General features: G+C 47.3%; 1 protein-coding gene across 2 annotated transcripts in view; it reads left to right on the top strand.

The window, feature by feature from the left end:
- Positions 1 to 26,474, top strand: part of Ppp1r16b (protein phosphatase 1 regulatory subunit 16B) — a 92,993-nt gene that overhangs the window by 16,910 nt on the left and 49,609 nt on the right. The window contains exons 2-3 of one of the 2 annotated variants that reach the window (XM_042694267.1): positions 6,723 to 6,833; positions 11,461 to 11,807. In XM_042694267.1, the coding sequence (XP_042550201.1) occupies positions 11,558 to 11,807 (250 nt within the window). In that variant the 5' untranslated portion in view covers positions 6,723 to 6,833; positions 11,461 to 11,557. The remainder of the gene's footprint in view (positions 1 to 6,722; positions 6,834 to 11,460; positions 11,808 to 26,474) is intronic. The other variant, XM_042694266.1, reaches the window with a different exon arrangement.

Raw genomic sequence — 26,474 nt, forward strand, 5'->3', positions numbered from 1 at the left:
ACATTGACACTTAAGCCTAGAGGATTTTAGTCAATGGGCTAATGATAAATATTAGAATCCAAGTTGAGGCAGGCGTGATACAGACCACAGTTGTACACTTGATATGCATCTGCCACTGCCTACGTCTGCAGCCAAAGCAGACATTACCAATCACTCACAGCACTCACTTCCCCCTGTTACCACTCGCGGCTCCTTAATGATCTCTCACTTCACAGTGCTCCATGTGGCCATTACTAGCCTGAGAGTTGGCACAAGAGAAGAAAAAAGCTTGGGCAAAGTCATGCTGAGGTGCAGAGGACATCCAGGCCAGGCCAACCTAGCTAACATGAATGGCCGTCCCTTGTTTAATGACTGTGCAGCCTAGGAGGGTGTTCTGGGGTCACAGGTGGCCACCTTTGGGAAATGATCCCTGCAGCTGTGAAGTGAGTTTTATCGGCTTGCCCTGGGAAGAGGGGACCACGCCCCCAGCCTTGAAGGAGCTGCATTTGTAAGGTGACTCTCATTTCCCCCTGCTTAGCTATTATATAAGCGTCCTTGGAAGGCTGGCTGCTTGCTTTAGCTGGGTGACTGTGACGACTGGGTCACACGGCTGCTTGTAGTTATTGTGTTAGCTCTCTATGTGCTCCTGGACGTAGCACCTGTGTCCCTGTCCCCCAGAGCCTTTCCCACACTGATATTCTTTTGTTTTCCTTGAAGGTACTAAAGGGATTGAACTCAGGGCTTCTGGGCTTGCCAGGCAGGTGCTTTATCACCTGAGCCACACCTCCAGCCATTTTTACACTGATTTTTTTTTTTTAAGGGGGAGTGTAGGGTCTCACTTTATACCTGGGCCAGCTTGGGACATGGTATTCCTGTTTGTGTCTCTCCAGGTTACTGGGGATGACAGGTATGTGCCACTGTACCTAGCCACTCCCTTGTAGCTTGGCTAACAGGTGTGTACCACCATGCCCAACTAATGGTTGAGATGGAGTTTTATGCCTTGGCTGACCTTGATCTGTGATTCCCTTACCTCTGCCTCCCAAGTAGCCAGGCGTGAGCCACCATACCTGACTCTCAAACTGTGTTTGGGTACCCATGAGTGTTCTGGGTTCATAGAGAGAAGCTCAACATGCGAGACTGGTGTGTTCAAGGACTCCTTGCACCTCTTTGGCTTTGACCTCCTTCACAGCGTTCTTGGAACACAGCCAGCGAGAGCTGTCTCACTGTCACCGGCAGACTCAACATCTGCTTGCAATGGTCCTTATTGGGAGTGGATTGCCTGGTTGTTACCAAATGCCATGGTGCAGACACACATGGTGGAGTGTTTACTCCTAATAGGATGATCTCTTTACCAGGTCAGGATCGGCATGGGGTTCCTGGTGATGAGGACCCTTAGCACCATCACATGATGACAGATTTGTTGAATTGTCCACATTAGATGGTTTCTCCTCTTGTCAGGCCCACCCTGCTTCTTCATACTGCCTGTGAATGATCCTAACTCTGCCCTCTAGAGGCTTGCAGTGAAGCTGATCCTTTCCCTCGTGGCTTTTGTGAAGGCCTGATCCTCTGCTCCCAATATTCCCACCCGGTTCAAACAGCTCATTATTATCCCAATGTGGGACTTCATTCTTGTGGTTTTTGATTCCCTCATCCCTTTTTCCTTCTGAACATCACAAAATCCTGTACATGGGCTTCAGAGAGCAGTGACAGTGAGAGACAAGTCCAGGACCACCATCCAGGGATCTGAATGAAGGAGTGACAGAATTGGGAGCAAACCCACAGGTCCTGAATCCTACAGCTGATTCAGAACCAGGAGGCCTGTCTAGAATGATGGTGCCCAGCATCTAAAAGGTTTGTTCCAGCAGGAATAGGACAACTAGTCCATTTTTAAAAGCCCATGAGAATGGGATTGGGCCGGGAGGGCAAGGATAATTTCTAATTCAGATATTTGGAGCACCGAGGGCCCCAGAAATTTCTTTGCTCATGAGTAAAACATCTTTATGCTGGGGGAAAAAGAAGATGCTATTATTCAGAGATGTGTGTTGTGGGAGGTGGGGGTGTGCGGCCTTTAAGAGAGAAAGTAGGTCTCAAGCGAGAACCTGGGAGGAGGAGGAGGAGAGCTGAGGATGTTTGTTTTGTTTTCTTTTTTTTTTTCTCCTGTGCTCAACGGTGCAGGAAACACAAGGAGAAAGGCACTCAGGGCCTTCCTCCAGATGCCTGCCAAGACTGTGGAGAGAGAATGGCTGAAGAACCCAGAAAAAAAACAAAACAAAAAAAACTTCACATTTTCTCTTACCAGGGTGAACTTTGAAATGCTTCCTGACTCATATTTTAATATCTCTGCAATTTGACTTCACCTTCCTTGTATGTGTTTTTTTTTTCCTCAAAGCAGTAGGCTCAGGTCTAAAGATGTGTCAATCAGCCACTCCCCTGGAATTAAGTAGGCACAAGGCTTGGGTCCCCTTCTCCCACCTCCTTGGTCAGAGCTGCTGTGGGAACCTGGTCTTGACTTCTCAGCCTTCCTCAGAGTGTGCCTTCCTCTTGAGCTTCAAGGTCCAGCAACAGCCATTGTGAGAAAAGTGGAGCTGTCTGGAAATGTGCCCGAGCAGAAGGCCACTACAGGACACAGTCCCGCCTGGGGCTATTAACAGTATCCCTATTATAAAGCATCATTATCATCATTTCTTGCCTTCGATAGGAAGCCCTGAGACTCTAGTTTCTCTCCTGAGAATCTCAAGTATTAGCTTCATCCATAGACTGGCTTGCAGCAGCAGGGTCAATTATGCTACACCAAAAAGTGAGCTTCTGCTCGGATCAGCTTAGAACATGTGCATACCCCTGAACCAATCATAGTGGCTGGTTCACACATACTAGGAAAAGAGAACTTCTGATTGGACCAACTCAGGACATGTGCCTATCCTTGAACCAATCATGATAGCTGGATCACAAGCATTGGGAAAAGAGAGCTACTGATTGGGCTGACTCAGAACATATGCCTATTCCTCAACCAATCACATGGTTTGGCTGAGACCATGGATAACAAGCCAATCACAGCCTAGCATGGAATGATAATGGCTGAGCTACACCATCGATACCCAACCAGTGCTATGTTTGTTTTCCCAGCCTTTTCTTGGAGTGTGTGGAGGGGGAGGGGAGGGGTGGTGGGTAGCACATCTCATCTATCCATGGTTCTACCTCCTGGCCAGGCCCTGGCTTCTGAAGCTGTGCCTCCGTGGCCCCAGAGGCTTGCTGACTGGAGCAAGTGTGAGTGGGTGCAGGGAGAGCAGTCAGGTTCAGAGTCTGTCAGACAGCAGGCTGGATGCAGGAAGGTCCAAGGGAAGAGGTGAGGGCACCTGAACAGCGTGTTCCTGCTTCTCCCAAGGGTCAAGTGCCTTGCCCTCAAATTTCCTGTTAGCTACAATCAAGCTATTTTGGTTCATGGCCCAGATGTTGGAAAAATTAAATACCCCACCCTACTTCCCCTGGCCTTGGATTCCTTTTCTCATGTCACACACACACTTCCTGAATGACCTCACCCACCTGGCCTCTGTGGAGCCTGGCCGCCCCTCCTGACCCGCCTGGCCGCTCTGTTGATTTGGGGCTCCACATGTGTCCAGGCTTTGCATGTGTATGTCTCCTAACACACTGGACTGGTTTTTCTCCAAAGATGGCCTTCCTTGGGGACCCCGCTAAGTGATGACCCCATTGTTCTTCTAGAGCCTGGCTGTGTGTACTCTTATTTTTGTCTAGGACTTTCTCTGGAAGGGTGAGCAGGGGTGCCCAGCCCCTGGGAAGTGTGGATTCCTAGGCTGCCCAGGCCAGTGCCCTGTCCCAGGGGCTACTCAGCTAGCAGCACCAGGCAGTTCTTTAATTAGACCAAGCAGGGTTTTCTCAGACAGGGGCGGAGGAGGTGTGTGGATCTACTGGGGGAAACTAGGTCACCTGAAACCCAGCAGCCAAGAGGGAGCTGTCCTGGCGCCCCAGCTCCAGGGAACCCAAGGGGTGAGGTGGGAGAACAGAGTCAGAGAAAATGTGCTCTGGCCCCTTTTTCTGGCTCCTGGGAGACTCCGTTCTCACCTTTCTCCAGGGGGCTGGGCGACTGCCCTTAATTCCTTTGCCTGAGGTGGGGGACAGCACTGGTAAGAGCCTCTGCCTGCTGGGGGCCCAGGGAAGGAGCACTGTGCCATGAGTGAGGGCCCCAGGGTAAGTTGCTGCTCCCGGGCTGTGCCCTTGGAGCCCATCACCTACCCCATTGTGCCCGTTTTGTCAGTCATCCTCCGGAGAGGCTGTGTCTTGTGTCTGTCTTTTCCTTCACTCTGTCCCTAACCCTTAGCACAGTCCTGGCATGTGGTAGATACCTGATAAGTATTTGTCAGATGAAATAATTTTCACAAGTACTTTGGGGCCGAGGATGTAACTCAATGATAAGACCACTTGCCTGGCATGTGCAAAGTCTTTGGGTTGCATTCCCAACACACACACACACACACACACACACACACACACACACACACACACACACACACACACACACACACACACACACACACACACACAGCGCTACACTCAAAGCCGTGAAGAATGTCTCTTTTTTTTTTTTTTGGGTCCGGTCGTGGGGCCTGAACTCTGGGCCTGGGCGCTGTCCCTCAGCTCTTCAGCTCAAGGCTAGTGCTCTACCACTTGAGCCACAGCGCCACTTCCGGCTTTTTTCTTTTTGCTTATGTGGTGCTGAGGAATCGAACCCAGGGCCTCAGGCATGCAAGGCAAGCGCTCTACCACTGAGCCACCTTCCCAGCCCCAAGAATGTCTCTTTTATCAGATTATTTATTATAAGAATCAGTGGTGAGGTGAGGTACCCAAATGCCAGTCGCTTGCATTTCTTTTTTCTTTTTCCTTTTTTTTTTTTTTTTTGCAGTTGTGAGGCTTGAACTCCACCTGGGAGCAGTCTCTGAGCAATTTTGCTCAAGGCTAGTGCTCTTCCACTTTGAGCCTCAGTGCCTCTTCTGGATTTCTGGTGCTTCATTGGAGATAAGAGTCTCATGGAGGAGCTGGGAAGGTGGCTCAGTGGTAGAGTGCTTGCCTTGCATGCATGAGGCCCTGGGTTCGATTCCTCAGCACCACATAAAAAAAAGAAAAAAGTCAGAAGTGGCGCTGTGGCTCAAGTGGTAAAGCGCTAGCCTTGAGCTGAAGAGCTGAGGGACAGCGCCCAGGCCCAGAGTTCAGGCCCCATGACCGGACCCCCCACCCCCCCCCCCCCCCAAAAAAAAGAGTCTCATGGACTTTCCTGCCTGGGCTGACGTTGAACCCTGATTCTCAGATCTCAGCCTCCTGAGTAGCTAGGATTACAAGCATGAGCCATAGTACCCAACACTTGTATTTCTTTAATTGCATTTTTTCTTTTCTTTTGTCTTGCTTTGTTTTGTCATGTAGTTCCAGCTGGTCTCAGGCTCAAGGACTCTTGCCTCATCTCCCCTATCCTTGGATTACAGACATATGCCACCATGCCCACTTTTTTGGTTTCTTGGTCTAAGATAGGCTCTCACTATGTAACTTAGGCTGGCTTGGACTTGGCAGTGTAGCTCAAGCTGGCCAAGATCTTGTGTCGTGTTCCACTGAAGTGCTGGGATTACAAGCATGCATCCCTTTGCCTGGAGTTACTTACATTTCTTGCCATCATTTAGTTTTTTCGTTACTACTGACTTGCTAGTTTTAGACTGAAATAGATTTTTTTAAATGGCAATTTCGTATCACTACCATAAATAAGCAGTAACTGTGAAAACAAATCCACAGAAAACAAAACAGTATTATTCCATTTTCTCCTAGGATACTGTTGCTGGCCAGGAGGCTAGCAGCCCAAGGCAGTCTGTCTTTGTTTACAAGGGAGATTGGCATGGTTATGAAGATGCTAAGGGTTTATTGGTGCCAGACTGACACTTTTCTTCTGCAGAAACCTCTTGAAAGGTGAAGAAAAAGCGAAGAGCCAGGCAAGGTTATACATGCCTGTAGTCCCAGCACTCAGGAGGTAGAGGCAGGTATTTGGCTTCTCTTTTGCATGCTTAGGGAAGCTCTTGGCCATGATGATGGCTGGGAAGATCTTTCAAAGGGAGATAGTGCTTGATTTCCCCCTAGTTCTGGTGCTTGAATTCTAGGCCTGAGCTTCTTTTTGTTCAAGGCGAGTGCTCTACACTTGAACCACAGTGCCAATCCGGCTTTTTTGAGTAGTTAATTGGAGATAAGAGTCTCATGAAGTTTCCTGCCTGGGCTGGCTTTGAACCATAATTCGCAAATCTATCTCAGCCTCCTGAGTAGTTAGGATTACAGGCGTGAGCCACCGTTGCCCAGCTGGGAGATTCTGCTTTTAGCAATGTGATTGTCACGATTTTCATCCTCCTTTAGCATCATCCTACCTGGCAAGGTGGTCAGCAGGAATACTGAAGAAATGAGCATTGCACAGAGTATCAGGGCTGAGAGCACCCTAATGGAATGTATGGGTCAGTCTGACCTCCAGTAACGGGGAGCAAGGATTTCCTACCTCCGGACACAGTCAGGCCCAGGAACATCTTGTGGAACTGCCTGTTGGAAGGCTCTTGAGGTCAAGTGTGTGTGTGTGTGTGTGTGTGTTTGTGTGTGTGCGCGCGTGCGCGTGCGCGTGTGTGTGGTGGGGAGCGGGAGCGTGCAGGGGGTCACACAGTTGCTTCCGTGAGCCTTCGTCCTGCTCACAGAGTCTTCCTTTCTCTGTGCAGATTGGAGCTCTGGATATTTGGGAGGCTGCTGTGTCATTCTGCCTGAAACAGGGGCTTCAGACTCAAGTGACTACAGGAGCTAGCAAGTGATGACAAGCAGGAAGAAGCCAGGTGGGCGTATTGGGGGTTAGAGGGGAGTGTGATCAATTATGAGGCTATATGTCTCTATCTCGAGGGAACAGCCCTCTGAGTGTGAGGCACTGAGTTCAAGCCCCAGTCCCGGCACAAAAAAGAGAGGAACGAAGGAAGAAAGACAGAAAAGAAGAAAAGGAAAAAAGAAAGGAAGAATAAAGGAAAGAAAGAAAAAAGAAAGGAAGGATGAATACTCAATGTTGGATATAAAAATCTCCAAGTTAGACGTGGTGTGGACTCAAACCAGACCAACCACTGAAGGTGGTGCTGGTTGCAGAGGGTTTTGGTTGAGTCTGGCACAGCCACTGGTGCTCAGTACTGAGCCCTCAGACTTCCTGATGCCTTTGGTCCAGACATTGCTGTCTCTAGCAGGTTATAGTTGTATGTGTTGATTTCTAGAACTTTCTCCACAGAGATCAGCCCCACTGCATGCCTTTGAACAGGACCCCTCTCAGCTCCCCATTTCTCGCACCCAGCAAACTCCTCAATCTTTCGAGGTTCGGATCATTTGTCTTCTATTCTGGAAATCCTTTCCTCATAAACCCAGCTAGGCCTGCTCTTTGTCTTCCACCTGTGGGATGTTGGAGGATGGGGAGAGGTAACAGATAACAATGTAAAGTTCATTGGGTGCATTGCTTTATTGGCTGACAGCCAGCCAGGGGCTTTCCAGAAGGCAGGGCTGATCTCTGAATCAGAGTGGGTCTCAGGGCAAGCCTTTACGAAAGTTCTGCTCCCTTGAGAAGGTAAGACTCAATAAGTATGTGCTTCTCTAATCTAGGGGCTCTGACTGTCACCACGAAACTGCGAGGGTGAACATCCAACTCTTTAGAATTCTTTTTTTGGCCAGTTGTGGGGTCTGACCTCTGGGCCTGGGCGCTGTCCCTCAGCTCTTCAGCTCAAGGCTAGTGCTCTACCACTTGGGCCACAGCACCACTTCTGGCTTTTTCTGCTTATGTGGTGCTGAGGAATCAAACCCAGGGCCTCATGCATGCAAGGCAAGCGCTCTACTACTGAGCCATCTTCCCAGCTCTCTTTAGGATTCTTCTAAAAAAGCAGCCAGAAATACAAAGCCAAGACAAGAGGGAATGTTGGCAGCAAAGGTAGACGACTCACTCCTGGTTAGAAGGGACAGAAACAGGTTCTGTCCCTATGGAGAACAGGTTGGCACTTTTTTTTTTTTGCAGTATTGGGGTTTGAATTCAGAGCCTTGACAGATGTTCTACTACTTGAGCCTTGCCTCCTGGCTATATTTTATGCTGGTTATTTAGAGATGGAATCTAGCAAACTTTTCTGTTCAAGGCTGGTCTCCAACTTCAGTCTTCTAGATCTCAGCCTCCTGGGTAATAGATTACAGGTGAGAGTCACCGGTGGCTTGGTAGTCTCCTTTTAAATAAAGCAAGTAATTAGAAGACGATCCTATGGTTGTACTTGGGTATTTATATTGAGAAATGAACATTTACAGTCACATAGATACTTGTCCATGAATGCCATACCCCCAAACCGGAAACCACCCCCATGTTGTTCAGTGGACAAATGACTGAAGAACATTGTGCAGCTCCCCTGCACAATGGAACATTGCTGGGCAGTGAAGGCATGAACTGATTCACAAGACAGCTGAGAGGAGTTGTGAAAGGAATGACAGGGAGTAGGAAAAGCCAAGACTCAGGTTACCTGCTAGTGGAGTCTGTTGATACAAGGATGATTCCCCTCCTCCCCTCCGCCAGTCCTGGGGCTTGAACTTAGGGCCCGGGCACTGTCCCTGAGCTTCTTTTGCTCAAGGCTAGCACTCTACCACTTGAGCCACAGTGCCACTTCTGGCTTTTTCTGTTTATGTAGTACTGAGGAATCAAACCCAGGGCTTCATGAGTGCCAGGCAAACACTCTACCACTAAGCCACCTTCCCGTCTCTGTTTTTGTTTTTCTGAGATGGCAGAAAGCTAACAATAGGAGACAGCTTAGTGATCACCAAGGGTAAGGGGCTGGAGTGGATGAGGGTGCTTTGAGATGAGGATTGTTCTGGTGGCTCCAGTGGCAATGAACTATTAGCATTTGACTGTGGTGGCAACAGGTGGGTAGAGCCCAGTAAATATTCAAGGCAGAATACCGCTAAACGTGGGGGAAATGGAAATGAGCTTGGCAGATGGTGATGTGGTCACGTTCCTGCCCGCCACACCACACAGTAACTTTCGTGATGTTGCCTTTGGAGTTCACCAAAGAAAGTGTGCTGGAATCTCTGTATTATATGTTCACAACAAAATGTGACTCTATAATGATCTCAGAATAAGAAGTTAATAGGACTGAAAACAAAAATCATAATGAACAAAAGGCCAGAGACAGCTGGTGAGCCTCTCTCCCGCTGACTTGTGACTGGATTATTAATGACTTCAGGCAGACCCATTCAGACCTCTGGACCTTTGAACCCTGTGATATGGTCAAACCAACTTCTCTCCCATCTTCTGGTTTACCCTTCCAGTCTCAGGACCAGTATATTCTGAGGGTCCAAACTAAAGTGGAACCCTGGGCTTTAGCTTTCTGGGGAAGGGCAGCCCAGATGGAGAAGGTGAGAGGAAGCAGAGGACACAGGAGATTTAGGACTGCTTGTTGAAGTTCAGGGTGATCCCGATCCTCTTAGAAAAGGCCCACCTTTCCCTATGTGGGTCAGCCTACAGCCAGCTTGGCCTGCTGGGTAACACGTGTTGTATTCCTCCTTCCCTCCCTGCCCTTCTTTTCTCCACCTTCTATCTCGTTGCTTTTGGGAGCCTGACTTTTTTGGCCAGCTCTTTAGTCCTGTAAGTCTTGTAAATCCTGGGAGGTGACAGAGCATTATGTGTGTGGGCAACTGACTTAGAGGAACTCAAGTGGTTGTCCTCAGACCCTCTTATTCTGCTCCGCCCCCAGCTTTGCATCTGACAGCCCACACAGTCTGTGCCCATGAAGCTGGCTTCAGACTCTGGAATTTTCCTGACCTCGAGTTGGGAGATTCATGAAAGGAAGAAATGTGTATCTTTTTCTTTTAGGAGTTTTCCCAAGGAGCGAGTAAAACCTCAATTAAGGTTTTTCTAGGCCCCAGAGGTTTAGTAGTTACTTTTTGGTCTAGGGATCTTTTTATCCCTTTAACTCGAGGATCCCAAAGATTTTTATCTCTGTCAGTATTTGCCATATGTGAATGCTGGAAATGTTTAAAATTGTTCTAATTCCTTTGAAACAATACACCTGTTGCTTGTTATAACAAAATGTGACATTTTGCTGGAAAAACAAGTGTTTTCTAAAATAAAAAATAGCAAGAAAATAGGCATTGTCTAAAAATTTTGTAAATTTCTTCATGTGTATGTGTGTGTACATGTGCACATATTGATACTGGGGCTTGGACATAGAGCCTCATGTTCTTGGTTGGCTTTTCTGCTCAAAGCTGTTTTTTTTTTTTTATCCCTTGAACCACACTTTCACTTCCAGCTTTTTCTCTTTCCTTTTGGTCATGGGGCTTGAACTTAGGGCCTGAGCTTTTTTTTGTTCAAGGCTAGTGCTCTACTACTTTGAGCTCCACTTCTGTTTTTCTGTTGGTCAACTGGAGATAAGAGTTTCATGGACTTTCTTACCTGGGATGGCTTCAACCCCCAATCTCAGATCTCAGCCTTCGGAGTAGCTAGGATTACAGGGGTGAGACACCAGTGCTGGCTCAGCTTTTTGATGGTTAATGGGAGACAAAATTCTTGGGGATTTGTCTGCCCAAGATGGCTTTGAACCAAGATCCTCAGATCTCAGCCTCCTGAATAGTTAGGATTACAGGTATGAGCCACCTGCATCCAGCACAGGTTTCTTTCTGTTAGGCCTCTTAACTGCATTCTTAACTATTTCTACATTTAATCGGTGGCAATGTCACCTATCCATAGCTTTGGACCCACTGTGTCCCTCTGAGATAATCAGAGTAGCATAATCATAGCATCTCAGTCTATTTTCTGCAAAGTTTTAACCTTGAGGCCCTTGCAAAGTCTTGAGGATTCCCCACAGGGCTTCCAGGCCATTCTTGGAGAACACAACAGGAGGGTGTTATACCCTCTGCTTCCTTTCTGTCCCAGCCCCATAACGATATATCCCATAATGAGCAAACAAAGAGCTTCTGTAGAAGGGTCAGAGACTTCCTATTTCTGAAGACTTGGCTTCTATTTGGATGCCCCCCAGAGTAGCTGGATTTGGGTCATGCAGCCTCCACGTTGCTTTGAGCCCCAAGTACCCCTCTGGTTCCGGCATCCACATACTGAAGCCAGTAAAGGGGGTCTTTAAAGCTTGCTGGAAAGGCATGGTACCTGATAGGTGTTTGTGGATGGAGAGGTGGATACCTTCCACTATCCCACAGAACTTTCTAGAATGATGTTCTCTAGCTATGCTGTCCAATATGGTAGCCACTAGATGGCTGGGGCTATGGTGTCCTTGAAATACGACCCAGGGCAGCCAGACCTCACGGATTCCTCTGGGCCACTGCAAACATTTGTCCCAGGAGCAATGGAAAGCAAACATTCAGCAAAGGGTTTCGAACCCCAGGCAGCAGGGTGACATAATCAGGAGTTTCCGAGCCTGACCAGTGTCTCCATCTCTCTCCCTGCCACAGGCCCCACCATGAGGCCCCAGCCCCTCCGCAGTCCGCATGCTCCCATGGCCCCGGGCGCACCGTGCTAGCCCCAGCCAGGTGAGGGGAGGCTCCGGCCATGGCCAGCCACGTGGACCTGCTGACCGAGCTGCAGCTGCTGGAGAAGGTGCCCACGCTGGAGCGCCTGCGTGCTGCCCAGAAGCGCCGGGCACAGCAGCTGAAGAAGTGGGCGCAGTATGAGCAGGACCTGCAGCACCGCAAGCGCAAGCATGAGAGGAAGCGCAGTGCAGGTGGCCGCCGCAAGAAGGTGTCCTTCGAGGCCGGGGTGGCGCTGCTGGAAGCCTCGCTGAGGAACGACGCAGAGGAAGGTAGGTCTGTCCGTGCGCACGGGCACCCACCGATGCCAGGGAGGCCGCCGCTCCATGCACATGCGCACTGGTGTCAAGGCGGTCCCCTGGCACGAGCTTGCGTTCCAGGTAGGTCTCCTTGTGCGCATGCACACCAGCGCCATGGACTCATGAGCGGTTGCGCACTCGGGCCAGGGAGGCTTCTCCATGCGCATGCACACTGGGGCCAAGGCTGTTCCCTTCATAAGCTTGCGTTCCGGGTAGGTTCCGTTTTGCGCATGCGCACCAGCGCCAGGGATTTATGTGCTTGCAGGTAGGGTGCCAGGCGGGTAGTCTGTAGCTCCTCTCTCCAGTTCTGGGGCGAGTTAACTGAACAGTAGCCCAACCCATCTCAGGAGGAGGATGTTCTTTCTCTTAGGAAAAGCTTTGGCTTTATCTTAGACTTTGTTGTTGTTGGAAACAAGGAATTCAGCCTTTGGCTAATGAATATCATAATAATTTGCTTTCCCACCCACCAATATTTACGACAGCCTACTTCCTGCAAAGTGCTGCTCTAGACCAGAGTAATGAACAATTGGATCTGATTTCCTTCCTCTAAGTGCTAGATGCTCCTGGGATCTTGCATTTATGTTTTCGTTTGTTTTGTTGGTCCTGGGGCCTTGAGCTCAGGGCCTAGTTGCTGTCCCTGAGCTGCTTTTGCTCAAGGCTAGTGTTCTACCACTTGAGCCACAGCTCCACTTCTGGCTTTTTTTTTTCTTCTGTAATTTATTACAGATAAGAGTCTCATGGACTTTTCCTGCCTGGGCTGGTTTCCAGCTGTGATCAAATCTCAGTTCCTAACTACTCAGTAGTTAGGATTACAGGCATAAGCCACCAACAGTTTTCATTTTGATGGAACCAAACTCAGAGCTATGTCCCTAGCCACCCCCCCCCTTTTTTTTTTTTTTGCTTTAATTACTTTTCCTATAGGATATAACTTTTTCTACACATCCTCAGACAGTGATCCTCCTTCTTGTACCTCCTTTGAAGCTGAGATTACAAGTGTGTACCATCACGTCCAGCCCTAGGATCTTACATTTCTTAAGCCCTTCCTCTGTGCAAATCTTCATTCCCTACTCTCTGTGTATGCTGTTCTTATTTCTCCTTTAGTGAAGGGGAATGAACACAGAGCCTTATACATGCTAAACATTAAGCACCACCCCTAGCCCTGTCTGATTTTACTAATCTTTGATGCAACTTTCATGATATTAGGGAGTGGTTAAATCATACCTGTGAAGTTTTCTTAGACATAGTCCTTTGTGAAACGAAGTAGTCATTAATATGTTTTGTCATACTATTAGTATTTTTATTTTATTAGATTCCTAATTGATATTATCCTATGATGTCTATAAAGTTTGGGAACAGACACATACATGTTACCTATGACATTTTTACTCTATAACATGAGTGAATTATATTTTCCATATGGTCTGTTTTCAGACTGTATGGATATTCTATTCTTATTAATTTTTTTTTTTTTTGTCGGTCGTGGGGCTTGAACTCTGGGCCTGGATGCTGTCCCTCAGCTCTTCAGCTCAAGGCGAGCGCTCTACCACTTGAGCTACAGTGCCACTTCCGGTTTTCTGGTGGTTTATTGGAGATAGGAGTCTCACAGTCTCTCCTGCCCGGGCTGGCTTTGAACCGCGATCCTCAGATCTCAGCCTCCTGAGTAGCTAGGATTACAGGCGTGAGCCACCAGCGCCCGGCTATTCTTGTTAATTTTTATCTCATTACATTATCTTATGTGTCCTGTGGTCTGGATGCTGACATCCATATGATACTGAGACTCAGAGAAGTTTAGAACCTGGCCCAAGTTGGTAGAGCAGGATCTGAGCTCCCAGCATCCAAGCTTGGGTCTGGAGCACCCTGGCTCTGCACATTTGATTCTTGTTTCAAGATGAAAGGGGGATGATTTAACCAAAGCCTTCCTTTGTGGGCATGCGCCAAGGGCACATTGGAGCTGAAGTCTGTGCACATTCCTTCCATCTTTCCCCCTACCCGCCTTAGGCTTTGGCCTATCCCTGAATGTTAGGCTTTCTGTTGTCTCTGGAGTAGCCCAGTTGTTTCCTGAGCTCCTGGGCATACTCTGCAAGCACTTGATGCTAACACAGCCCATGGAAGGACCGACTGGGAAGAGGTGGCATCTATAGTGAGGGCACTGGATTTTACAGGCTGAGCATCCCTAACTCTGGGATTTTGACATGTTCCAAAATTGGAAATGTGTTGAAAGCCTGTGTGATGACATAAGTAGAAAAGTCCATACTTTTTTGTGTCATAGGGTGCAGGCAAGGCTCAAGTGTGCTCAAAACACAACAGAAAATGACCTTTATGGGGGACCTAGTACTACCTGCCTGTAGTCCTAGGACCTGGGATGCTGAGGTTGGAGGATGGTGATTTTGAGAACAGCTTGGGCTACTTAGTGAAGAGATCTTATCTTAAAGAAATTGCCTTCAGCCTGTGTGTGTGTGTGTGTGTGTGTGTGTGTGTGTGTGACTCAAATCTGTTATTGACACTTAGGTTCCATTCTTTTTTTGGGGGGGGGTCCGGTCGTGGGCCTGAACTCTGGGCCTGGGCGCTGTCTCTCAGCTCTTCAGCTCAAGGCTAGCACTCTACCACTTGAGCCACAGCACCACTTCTGGCTTTTTCTGCTTATGTGGTGCTGAGGAATCGAACCCAGGGCCTCATGCATGCAAAGCAAGCACTCTACCACTGAGCCACCTTCCCAGCCCTAGGTTCCATTCTTCTTCTTCTTCTTGTTTTTGGGTCCGGTCGTGGGGCCTGAACTCTGGGCCTGGGCGCTGTCCCTCAGCTCTTCAGCTTAAGGCTAGCACTCTACCACTTGAGCCACAGCGCCACTTCCGGCTTTTTTCTTTTTGCTTATGTGGTGCTGAGGAATCGAACCCAGGGCCTCATGCATGCAAGGCAAACACTCTACCACTGAGCCACCTTCCTAACCCCCTAGGTTCCATTCTTGAGATGTCTCTTCCTCCTCCTCCTCTTCCTCCTCCTCCTTCTTCTTCCTTCTTCTCCTTCTTCCTCTTCTTCTTCCTCCTCCTCCTTCTTCTTCTTTAATCCAGTATTGGGACTTGAACTCAGGACCTTCCACTCTTGCTTGGCTTTTACTACTCAAGGTTGGTCCTCTACCAATTGAGTCATACCGCCACTTCCAGCTTTTGGCTGGTTAATCAGAGATAAATATCTTGTGGATTTTTCTGCCCAGGCTGGCTTTGAACCATGATCTTCAGATCTCAGCCATCTATAGTAGCTAGGATTACAAGTGTGAGCTCCTGGTGTCCAGCTAAGACCTTTCCTCTTGTGCGTGCGTGTGTGTTTATTTCCAACTCTGAAAGAAATCCCCAATCCCGAACTCTGGTCCCATGCCTTTCCAAGCAGAACACCTAATCAGGCTTGGCCTTGCCCTTTGGCTTTCTAGAACCTTCTTGAAAGCCTGTTCCTTTTCATGCTGGAATCACAGGGCTGTAAGAAATGAGCAATCTTGCTTCACAGATCCACTAGCTGCAAACAGCTCAGCCCAGAGGTGTGACGTCCTGGGACGGCTCATTCCCACGTGTGGCTTGCTGAGAGACGAATGATGTGGCAGTCCCTTGTCATTCAGGGGGCGGCTCATGATGAGGTGTAATTTTGAATGGGGGTGGAGATGGGGGGGTGGTTATCTTCTCTCTCCATTCTCCATTCCTGGTTTACTTCCTTCTTCCCTTACAAAGTCCCGTCTCCTCTCCCCAGGGCGCTGGGAGCAGGCTCTCCTGGAGCAGGCCCCATCTCTCAGGGACTGTTGCTTGCCCTGGGGCACATAACTCTAAGCTCTGGGCTTGGAGTTCAAGGACAAGTGTCACTCAGGCTGCAAGTCCTACTTTGCTCCCTGACAGTTCCTTGGGTCTAGATTTTCAGTTGTGTAAAATAGAGCCCTGACTGCTTGCTTATCTGCTTGGAAGCAGGTGTGGCGAGAACTTGAGCAGATCTTGCATGGGACAACTCTGAGTCCTGTGGCAGAGCAGTGGTATTTTTTACTTTTTTCTTCCTTAAAAAACGTGTGTTGTTGTTGTTTTTACAGACTTTAATGTTTTGTTTATTTATTTATTTTTTGGGTCTGGTCATGGGGCCTGAACTCTGGGCCTGGGCGCTGTCCCTCAGCTCTTCAGCTCAAGGCTAGCACTCTACCATTTGAGCCACAGCGCCACTACTGGCCTTTTCTGCTTAGGTGGTGCTGAGGAATCGAACCCAGGGCCTCATGCATACAAGGCAAGCGCTCTACCACTGAGCCACCTTCCCAGCCCGACTTTAATGTTTTAAAAAACTCAAAAATAAACAAATGCATTCTTAGAAAAAATCAACATAGGTCTTTCCCTCCCTCCCTCCTAGTCTCCCTCCTTTCTTCCCTTCTTCCCTCCCTCCTTGCCTTACTCCTTCCCTCCTTCTTTAGACCCTCCTTCATTTTCTCCCTTCCTCCCTTCTCTTCTCTTCTCTCTTCCTCTCTCTCTCTCTCTCTCTCTCTCTCTCTCTCTCTCTCTTTTCTATGGTCATTGCTTGCTGGTTTGGTTTTTTTTTAACCATTCAGACATTTCCCTCATTTACTTTTGTATTTATGAATTTGAAGAAATATAGAGTTTTTTTTTCCTTTGAGATTTTACCTAAATGATGACATATTGGAAACCTAGACATACTAGTTTAAAGTTTTCTTTCTTTTCACACAACAGAATGTCTTCAAAATATCTTCTGGTCAGTACACATACAATGCAATATATCTGCATTGTTGTTTAGTTTGGTGCTGGTCCTGGGGCTTGAACTCAGGGCCTGGGTGCTGTCCCTGAGTTTTTTTTTAATTCAAGGCCATCCTCTACCGCTTGAGCCACAGCTGCACTTCTTTTTGGTGGTTCCACGAACTTCCTGCCTGGGCTGGCTTTGAACTGTGATCCTCAGTTCGCAGCCTCCTGAGTAGCTGGGATTACACGTATGAGCCACCAGCGCCTAGCTTTTAGTAGGTCTTTATTGATTTATTTTCCAGTAGTTTTTGCTAACCATGAACGTTTTGTGCACCCATGCAAATAGTTGTGTAGACCAGATGTGAGAAAACGGGGGCTGCTGGAGGGATTGAAGTGGTAGACTCATAGACTGGTGCTGCTGGCTGTGGGGATAGTAGCAGGAGGCTGGAGGACAGAACACGGCGTTCTGCAGCATGCTGTGGAGATGGGATGAAATGTGCCTCTGGGGTCCCCGTGCATGGACTGGGGGTGGGTCCTGCCCTAATCTTCCTGACAGCGCATCAGAGCCCACTGCTCTGAGCTGGCTGAGACTGGCTTTCTGCTTGTTGGTGAAGCTGGTGGGGTGGCTGCTGAGGTGTTAGCTCACAGTGGAGTGGGAGCCGGGGGCGGCTGCTCCCCCGTTCCCCTGAGCTCATAGCATCTTCTGAGTCAACCTTCCCCACCTGCCTGGGGAGTGTGAGCTGTTCCCCAGAGAAAGGCAGTATTGGGGAACTCACAGCTTCCTTCTCTGGCCCTGCATTGCCTTTAGACTCACGGGCTTGACCTCAGACCTGCCTGAACCCCATCTGTACAGCTTGGACTCTCCTTTCTCCAGGCAGCTCTAGCCTAGCTCCTGCTGGCTCTCTCTTCCCTCCTACCCTCTCAGCTCTGCTTGTGAAGGTCCTTCTGGAACAAGCCCCGGACTGCCACCTCTAGCTCTTCAGGGCTGGGTGTGGCATGGTGAGCCACCAATGAGATGCTTAGAGGAAAAAACGCAATATGTATCTGATGTTCATTGAGAGGTAGGATGGTGTCTGGGCCAGGAGTTGGACTGTAGCTAGTCCATTCTCCAAGATCCAAATCCCAGTGCCAGTGTTTGCTAGCTGTGCACTCTCAAGGAAGTTACTTGACGTCTTGGGGCCTCTGTTTCCCCACTTGTAAATGAGCGTGACCATAGCATACTGGCCCCACAAGATGGCAGAGAGGTTCATTGGAGTTGGTCAGTGTTCAGATGGTGTGATAAGTAGACCTGTGATAGAAATGGTTATTTCTGTATTATCTGCATTCACATAATCTCTTATTAGTACATGGTAATAAGATTATATAATAATGCTGTCTTCATGATTATTTATCAGGTGCTTGCTTTGTGCCAGGGCACCTGCTCTGTGTATGCGATTTTCCTTAATCCCCACAGACATTCCTTGAAATTAGATGGAGGAGTTCACCCTATTTCTAAAAGAAAGAACCTAGAGTTTAATTTATATAATGTATCATGAGATTTGTACCTTTTAAGTGTACAGCTCAGTAGTTGTTCAGGCTATTTACAGAGCTATATGAGTTATATGTCCATTACCACCCTCTAGCTTTATTTTTTTTGTCAGTTTTGGGGGTCCTCGTTTTGGGGTCTTGCAGACAGCCACCACAGTTGCTTCTTCTCAGGGCCACAGGAACCCCACCAATATATTTTTAATAGTTTTGTTATGGAACCTTCAGTCACCAAAAAGGGTGAGTGAATCTTGGGTACTAAAGTTAGCTCTTAAGTCTTATTTTCTTGTAAAGATTTTCACACTCTCTTTTCTGAAGCAGTGGAAACTTTAACTTAAGTGAAACCTACTATGTAAAACAGGGGGAAGGGCGATGCTAGCTGAGGTTGGCTGGGGTGCTAGGACCCGGTCCACAGTAGTTCAGACTTTGCTACAGGCACCTGCCAGACACTGCTCAGACTACAGGCTTGTCTAGTTTTGACTTTCAGTGATTTTTAGAAAGAAAAGTTGCTTTTCTTTGTGTTATAAAAATAATTCATCCTTGCCAGGTGCCATTGGCTCATGCCTATAGTCCTAGCTACTGTTAGGAGGCTGAGAGCTGAGGATTGTAAAAGCCAGCCTGGCCAGAAAGGTCCACGAGACTCTTACCTCCAGTTAATCACCACAAAGCTGGAAGTGGACCTGTGACTCAAGTCACAGAGCCCCAGCTGTAAGCAGAAAACAAAACAACAACAACAAAAAACCTCAGGGACAGCAACCAGGCCGAGTTCAAGCCCAGCAACCAGGCCCTGAGTTCAAGCTTCAGGACTGGCACATGTACATGCATGCGTGCGTGTGTGCGCGCGCACACACACACACACACATACACACACACACACACACACACATACACACACACACACACACACACACACAATTCATCCTTGTAGAAAGATTTAAAAGTATAGAAGAAAGAAAAGGAAAATATTGAGAAGGTAAAATTTAAGCTGGCCATGGTGATACATACCTATAATCTCAGCACTCAGGAGGCTGAGGCAGGAGGATCATGGTTGGGTTTGAGGCTAGCCTGGGCTACATTGTGAGTTGGAAGCCAGGCTGAGCTACATAGGAAACATGTCTTCAAAACACTGAGAGAGCCAGGCGTCAGTGGCCACATCTCTAATCCTAGATACTCAGGAGGGTGAGATCTGAGCAAGGAGGTTCGAAGCCAGCCCAGGCAGGAAAGTCCATGAGACTCATCTCCAATTAACTTCCAAAAAGCCAAATGTGGAGCTGTGGCTCAAGTGGTAGAGTGCTGGCCGAGAGCAAAAAGAGCTCAGGGATAGTGCCAGCCTCTGAGTTCAAGGCCCAGTAATAGTACTCAAAAAGAAAAAAGGAAAACCAAACAGAAAGAACAAACATGCGGGCTGGGAAGGTGGCTCAGTGGTAGAGCGCTTGCCTTGCATGCTCAAGGCCCTGGGTTCAATTCCTCAGCATCACATAAGCAAAAAGAAAAAAGCCGGAAGTGGCGCTGTGGCTCAAGTGGTAGAGTGCTAGCCTTGAGCTGAAGAGCTGAGGGACAGCGCCTAGGCCCAGAGTTCAGGCCCCACGACCGGACCCCAAAAAAAAAAAAAAAAAAAAAGAACAAACATGGAGAGAGAGAGAGAGTTAAAATTGAGGAATTAAGACATTCACTATGTTAGAATAATAAACTCATTATCCGTTAAACTAATTGTCTATTCCTGTGTAACAGCAGCTTAGCTGGGCAGTTCTGGATCATACTCTCATATGCTATGCTTACCCCACTTTCAAGAAAGTGTGTTGACCTGACTCTTGACAGGAGACCTCAATTCAGCCCACATGAGCCTCTCAGCATGGCGGGGCAGGGGGCAGTACAGAGAGTGAGGGAAGGGGTACAGGAAGCTGAGATGACCTTGTGACCTTGGAAATCACGTACCCTGTTCTGCTCGGGAGACATGACTCATTTGGTGCAGCCCACACTCGAGGGGAGGGAGGACGCCCCATCTCCTGAAGGAGGAATTTGTGGACATGTTTCAAAGATACCACATGCTCACAGAAGTATTTTTATAAAAAGTCATGATTTTTTTTTCAAAACAAAAAATAGTGAATTGTCTTGTGTTTTACTTTTTAAGATCTGTGTGTGTGTGTGTGTGTGTGTGTGTGTGTGTGTGTGTGTGTGTGTGTGTGTGTGTGTGTGTGTGTGTGTGTGTGTGTGTGTGTGTGTGTGTGTGTGTGTGTGTGTGTGTGTGACTAAGGCTTGAACTCAGCCTGATAGTCTCAACTTGGCTTTTTCCTCCTTGAAAAGGTTGGTACCTTGCCACATGAGCCACACCTCCACTTCTGGTTGTTTGGTGTTCATTGGAGATAAAAGTCTCAGTCTTTTCTGCCTGGGCTAGCTTCAAACCTTAATCCTTAGATCTCAGCCTCCTGAGTAGCTAGGATTACATGCGCGAGCCACCAGCATCTGGTTTACCTATTTTTTTTTTCTACTAATGTATTTCCTTTTCTTCTTGAATTGAATGGTTGTATGTTGATGTGTTTGAGAGTAGAGAATGAGTGTCAATATAGGAGGAGATGTTAACCCTTTGTTGTTGGATTTGGCTCATGTATTTTCTGCCATATATAGTCGTGTTTTCATTAACTTTTTGTTTATAGTGTGGTTTTTTGTTTTTTGTTTTTTGTCAGTCGTGGGGCCTGAACTCTGGGCCTGGGCACTGTCCCTCAGCTCTTCAGCTCAAGGCTAGCGCTCTACCATTTGAGCCATAGCACCACTTCCGGCTTTTTCTGCTTATGTGGTGATGAAGAATCGAACCCAGGGCCTCATGCATGCAAAGCAAGCACTCTTCCACTGAGCCACGGCCTCAGCCCCTGGGTTTTGTTTTTGTTTTTGGCAGCACTGGCATTGAACCTCAGTGTCTTCCATATGTTATACATGCATTCAACCACTGAGTGTGTTTATTGTATAGGTTTTGTGCTTCGAGGTTTCAAATCTATTTATACTAGCTTTTCCCTTCTATTATTTTGTTCTATGCTTTTATCCTTTAAAGCAAGAGTCAGAAAGCTATGACCTGAAGGCCAGATCTGCCAACTGTTTTTATAAATAAAGTTTTATTGGAACACAGCCACATCCACTCATTTACATATTGCCTATGGCTGCTTAACCACAGTGACACAGATGAGTTTTTGTAAGCAACCCTATGGCCTGCAACAATGACAGTACTTCTTGTCTTGTCCTTTCTAGAAAAAACCCTGTGAACTCTTACTCCAATGTTTTCCCTGTCTAACAATGTCTGTTAACCTATATTTTTCTTCTAAGTATTTGTGGCCTCATTTAAATAGTTAAATGTGTAATCCCTCTGCAATGCATTTTGGTTTTGTTTCCAGAGTTATCAATGCTCCCAGCATGCTTCACTTTCCCATAAGTTTCTGATGCCACCCTCACCCTTACCCACCCAGTTGTCATTTACGCTGGAATCCTTCAGGTTTCTGTTGAGTCTTGATATACAGTTCAACAAGGACTTCCTCAAGTTCCTCTCTTTTTCTTTTGCTACTTATACCATGGCTTGAACACAGGGCCCCATGTTCTCCTTCAACTTTCTAGCACTCTGTCACGTGAGCCATTCCTCCAGTACAGCCTTCTTGCTGGTTAATTAAAAATAGAATCTTGCAAACTTTTCTTCCTGGGCTGACTTCGAACTTTGATCTTCTCATCCTCAGCCTCCTGAGTAGGTAGGTTTACAGCTATGAGCTATCAGCACTGACAAAAAAAATTGTTCTTTTAAAAGAATGTGTTCTAGGTTATTTTCAGTCATTCACAATATGTATTCTTCACATCACGTTTTCTTCAGAACTTCAAACATTTAGAGTACTAATTGGTATTATAAGGAAATGAATCAATTAATTTGGATCAAATTTACCTTGGTAATTTTTGCTAAGTAGGCACATGGCTCATGACTCTGAAAAGTATCCTTCCATATCCTTTAGGAAAGCTGGAATGTTATTTTTTTTTCTCCCATGAAAGTCCTATTAACTTGAGAGGAGGACTCATGGCTGTTGTTTATTGTGGTAGGGCTTTTGAACTCTGGGCCTGGGTGCTTTCCCTGAACTCTTAAGCTCAAGGTGAGCGCTCTACTGCTTGAGCCACAGCACCACTTCTGGTTTTTGAGTGGTTTATTGGAGATAAGAGTCTCACAGAGTTTCCTGCCCAGGCTGGCTTTTGTTTGTTTGTTTGTTTTTGTCGGTCTTGGGGCTTGAACTCTGGGCCTGGTTGCTGTCCCTCAGCTCTTCAGCTCAAGGTTAGCCCTCTACCACTTGAGCCAGAATGCCACTTCAGGCTTTTTCTGCTTATGTGGTGCTGAGGAATTGAACCCAGGGCCTCATGCATGCAAGTCAAGCACTCTACCACTGAGCCACCTTCCCAGCCCCCCAGGCTGGCTTTGAACCGTGATCCTCAGTTCTCAGTCTCCTGAGTAGCTAGGATTACAGGCGTGAGCCACGGCGGCTTTGACATTTTTGAACATGCTCTGCTTTCTTCATATCCTTCCTAAAGTCTGATCTGGCTTAACTTAGAGTGAGTACAATTGTTACTTTTCTCATTGTGGTTTTGTTTGTTGATTAGCATGGCCCAAGTTTCTGTCTTTTTTTTTTTTTTAATAACTATTACTGATTTGTACTGAACTTGTAAGAAAATAAACTCCCTCGATTGGTTTCCCAATAGTGAAGTCTCTTTTCCATCCTGATTTTCTAGGAAAACTGTTCAAAGGGGAGCTAGCTACACTTCCATATGCCACATGCACACATGGAAGCAGCCTTAGTTAGCTGGAGAAACAGAACCTCGCCAGGACCCAGAGCTCTCCTCGACACACGCTTGCCTTTTGACTCCAAAGTCAAGAATTTGAATTTATCTTGCTCACTTAGAAGCCTATTATTCACCTACTCAGTTAATTTTGGATTCTTTTTTTTTGGGGGGGGGCGTCCGGTCATGGGGCCTGAACTCTGGGCCTGGGCGCTGTCCCTCAGCTCTTCAGATCAAGGCTAGCACTCTACCACTTGAGTCACAGCGCCACTTCCAGCTTTTTTCTTTTTGCTTATGTGGTGCTGAGGAATCGAACCCAAGGCCTCATGCATGCAAGGCAAGCATCTGAGCCACCTTCCCAGCCCTAATTTTGGATTCTTAAGTGATGAATTAGGACTTTTTTAATGTCACTAGTGACAGAAACTCAAGCTAACGGAGGCAGGGTTGTATGTATCTAAAAACTTCAAGGAGCTCACAGCTTCAAGCACATGTGGGGATATAGGTTACAAAAAAAATGTCTAAGTTAGATGACTATGACCAGTCTATCCTAACAGTTAAGTTTTTCTTCCCAGCTTTGTCTCAGGTTCAGCAGTTCCCAGAATTGTTTCTCTACCACTTGAGTTATACTTCTGGTTCTTTTTACTTTTAGTTAGGTATTTTGTTTGTTTGTTTGTTTTTTGTTTTCCAGATAGTGTCTTACGTCTGCTTCCCCCTCCCCCTGGGTCTTGCCTGGACTATGATCCTCTTATTTGCATTTTCATTAGCTGGGATGACAGGCATACATCTAGCTTTTCTGGGTTGATAGTTCTCAAGCTATGACCCTCCATTTCATAGTGGAATGAGCCAGGCCACATGGGAGCGGAGTCTAGCAGAACCGTTTTGTCAAGGCACAGCACTCATGTAACTGTGCCATAGAGAGAGGTGTTGTAAAGATGGCCTTGTCAAGAACAGGCTCCAGAGAAAGGAGGCAAGGAGACCGTTTATGAGCATTGCTATTTAGTCCTTTCCAGAAGAGAGGACACTGTGACCAATAGCTATGAATGTTTACATCCTGTTGCTAAGCATAATCTGATTATGGAGAAAGGAGAGTTCGACCCATCTCGGCATAATTCCCTCCAACACGATGACTGTGCACCTCCTCACAACCTTCTGATTGCAATTCCCACCCCAGCTAGGTCTGCTGCTTATAGGCACAGAATGAGTGAACCATGCTTAAATGAATCTCTTGCCATGGAAGGCGATTCTCATTTCCTGTCATCCCAGTGCTGTGATTTTGTGCAGTAGCCTCATGATATTAGATAGTGTGAAATTCCTCTTTGGGAGTGGAAACTACTTTGTTTAGTTTGGTCATCCATGAAACTAATGCTGACCTGGAGGTCTTGCAGAGGGGTAAATTCAGCCAATTGAAACTCCCTTGGCACTGGCCCCAGATCCCAACTTCCATACCACTCAGCCAGCATCTCTCCAGGGTGTCATAAGGACACATAGAAGAGGGCTTGCCAAAGACTCTTTGGAGTTACAGAGCCCGTGTCAGTCCCCTTGTTGTGACTAAATACCAGTGACAACTTAAAAGAAGGTGGGGTTTATTTTGGCTCCTGATCTTGGAGGTTTCAGTGCGTGGTCACTAGGCCCTATGGTTGGGTCTCCAGTGGCACAGTAGTACATCATAGAGAGGAGGACTGCTCACCTCATATCAGCTGGGAAACAAGGTTGGACAGAGAAGGGTATCCCTGCACTGTGATCCTCCTATTCTCCAGTGTCCCCTTTAAAGCCATACCTCCCCCTGCCCACAATGACCTAGTTTCCTCCCCTTAGGTTCCACCTCCTCAAGGTTCCACCATCTCCCCAAAACACCGCAGGCTGATGACTAAACCTGCAACACATGGCCTCTGAGTGCATTCCAGATCCAAACCACATTAGCTTCTCTCTCTGAAATGTCCCAGCCTACAGAACTCACTGAGAGAGTTGAAAACATTTCTGACATGACTTACTCCTGCTTGCTGTCTACCTTAGACCTGTTTCCTTCCTGATAGAGTGGGAAGAATGGCCAAAGCCAAACCATCTGCCAACCACGTAGAGGAAAGTTTTGAGAAAGGTTTGAGAAGCTGAAGAAAATTCTAGAATGTTCTCACCTATGCCATGTTTGGTCCAACAACAGAGCTAGTGCTACTGTTCCCTGCCTTATTTACTGTGTTAGACTTCAGGGAGTTTGCAGAGCAGAGGTGAAGAGGGAAGTATGAAAGCTGCCCAGTAGGAGGAGGACAAGGGCACTTTTGTCATTTACAAAAGAAAAGCTAAGTTACACTCAGATCTGATGGAGGCAAGGCTTTCAGTCCTCTAAGAGAAATGCTCCACAGTGTTTGTGCTTAGGGCCTCTGAATTCCCTGGATACCACAAAGGCAGGAATGGCAGGTCTCTGTGTGAGTCACCGTGAAGCGCTGTGCTTCATCTGTCAGCTCTTGTTGCATAACAACTCCCCTGAAACAGTGCTCAGAACAGCTTACTATTTCCCAATTATTCTTTGGCTTCAGCAGGCAGTTCTGCTGCTGGTCTTATATCAGGGAGCAGCTTGAGTGATGAAGTCTTAGTTGCCCCAACGAAGCAGTGTTCAGTGGTTGAGCTCTTGGGAAATGATTCTATCTTCCGGGCTCCAGCCTAACCGATGGGTTCATCTATGGATGAATTTATAACATTGTGGACCATTGGGAGGGGTTGGAAATTGTAGGAGATGGGGCCTAGTTGGAAGAAGTTAGGTCACTCTGAGGTGTGCCCTTCAAGGTGTTTCTCATCCTTGCTCTTTCCTTCCTTTCCGCTCTCTCGGCTTCTTTGTCCCTGTAAGGTGAGCAGCTTTGCTCTGCCCTGCCCTTCTGCTGGCTATGGATGAAAACCTTTAAAACTATGAACCTAAATAAATCTTTCCAGGTCGAGTGTTGGTGGCTTCCACCTGTAATTCAAGATACTCAGTAGGCTGAGATCTGAGGGTCAAAATTCAAAACCAGCCCAGGCAGGAAAGTCTGTGAGACTCTATCTCCAATCAGCCAGCAAAAAGCCAGAAATGGAGATGTGGCTTAAGTGGTAGAGCACTAGTTCTGGGCAAAAAAGCTAAGAGGCTGGGTGCCCGTGGCTCACGCCTATAATTCTAGCTACTCAGGAGGCTGAGATCTGAGGATCATAGTTCAAAGCTAAGAGACAGTGTCCAGGCCTTTGTTTTTCATTTCCTTTCCTCTTTCCTTCCCTTTTTTTCCCCTCCCTTTGGTTCCTTTCCTCAGGTACTTTATCATAGTACTTAACTAATAAGCTGACTAACACTTTTTGCCTGAGTTTACTCCTTTGTTGTTGTTGTTGGTGGTGGTGGTGGTTGTGGGGCTTAAACTAAGTGTGTGTGAGCTATCCTTGAACTCTTTTGCTCAAGGCTAGTGCTCTACCACTTTGAGTCCCAGCACCACTTTCAGTTTTCTGGAGGCTAATTGGAGAGAAGAGTTTTAATGGACTTTCCTGCCCAGGCTGGCTTTGAACCATGATCCTCAGATCTCATCCTCCTGAGTAGCTAGGATTATAGGTATGAGCTACCAGTCCCTGGCCAGCTAGGCAAGCATTCTATCACTAGGCC

Source organism: Dipodomys spectabilis, unplaced genomic scaffold, assembly GCF_019054845.1.
Source record: "Dipodomys spectabilis isolate Male_0828 unplaced genomic scaffold, ASM1905484v1 ptg000175l, whole genome shotgun sequence".
NCBI classification, from domain to species: Eukaryota; Metazoa; Chordata; class Mammalia; order Rodentia; family Heteromyidae; genus Dipodomys; species Dipodomys spectabilis.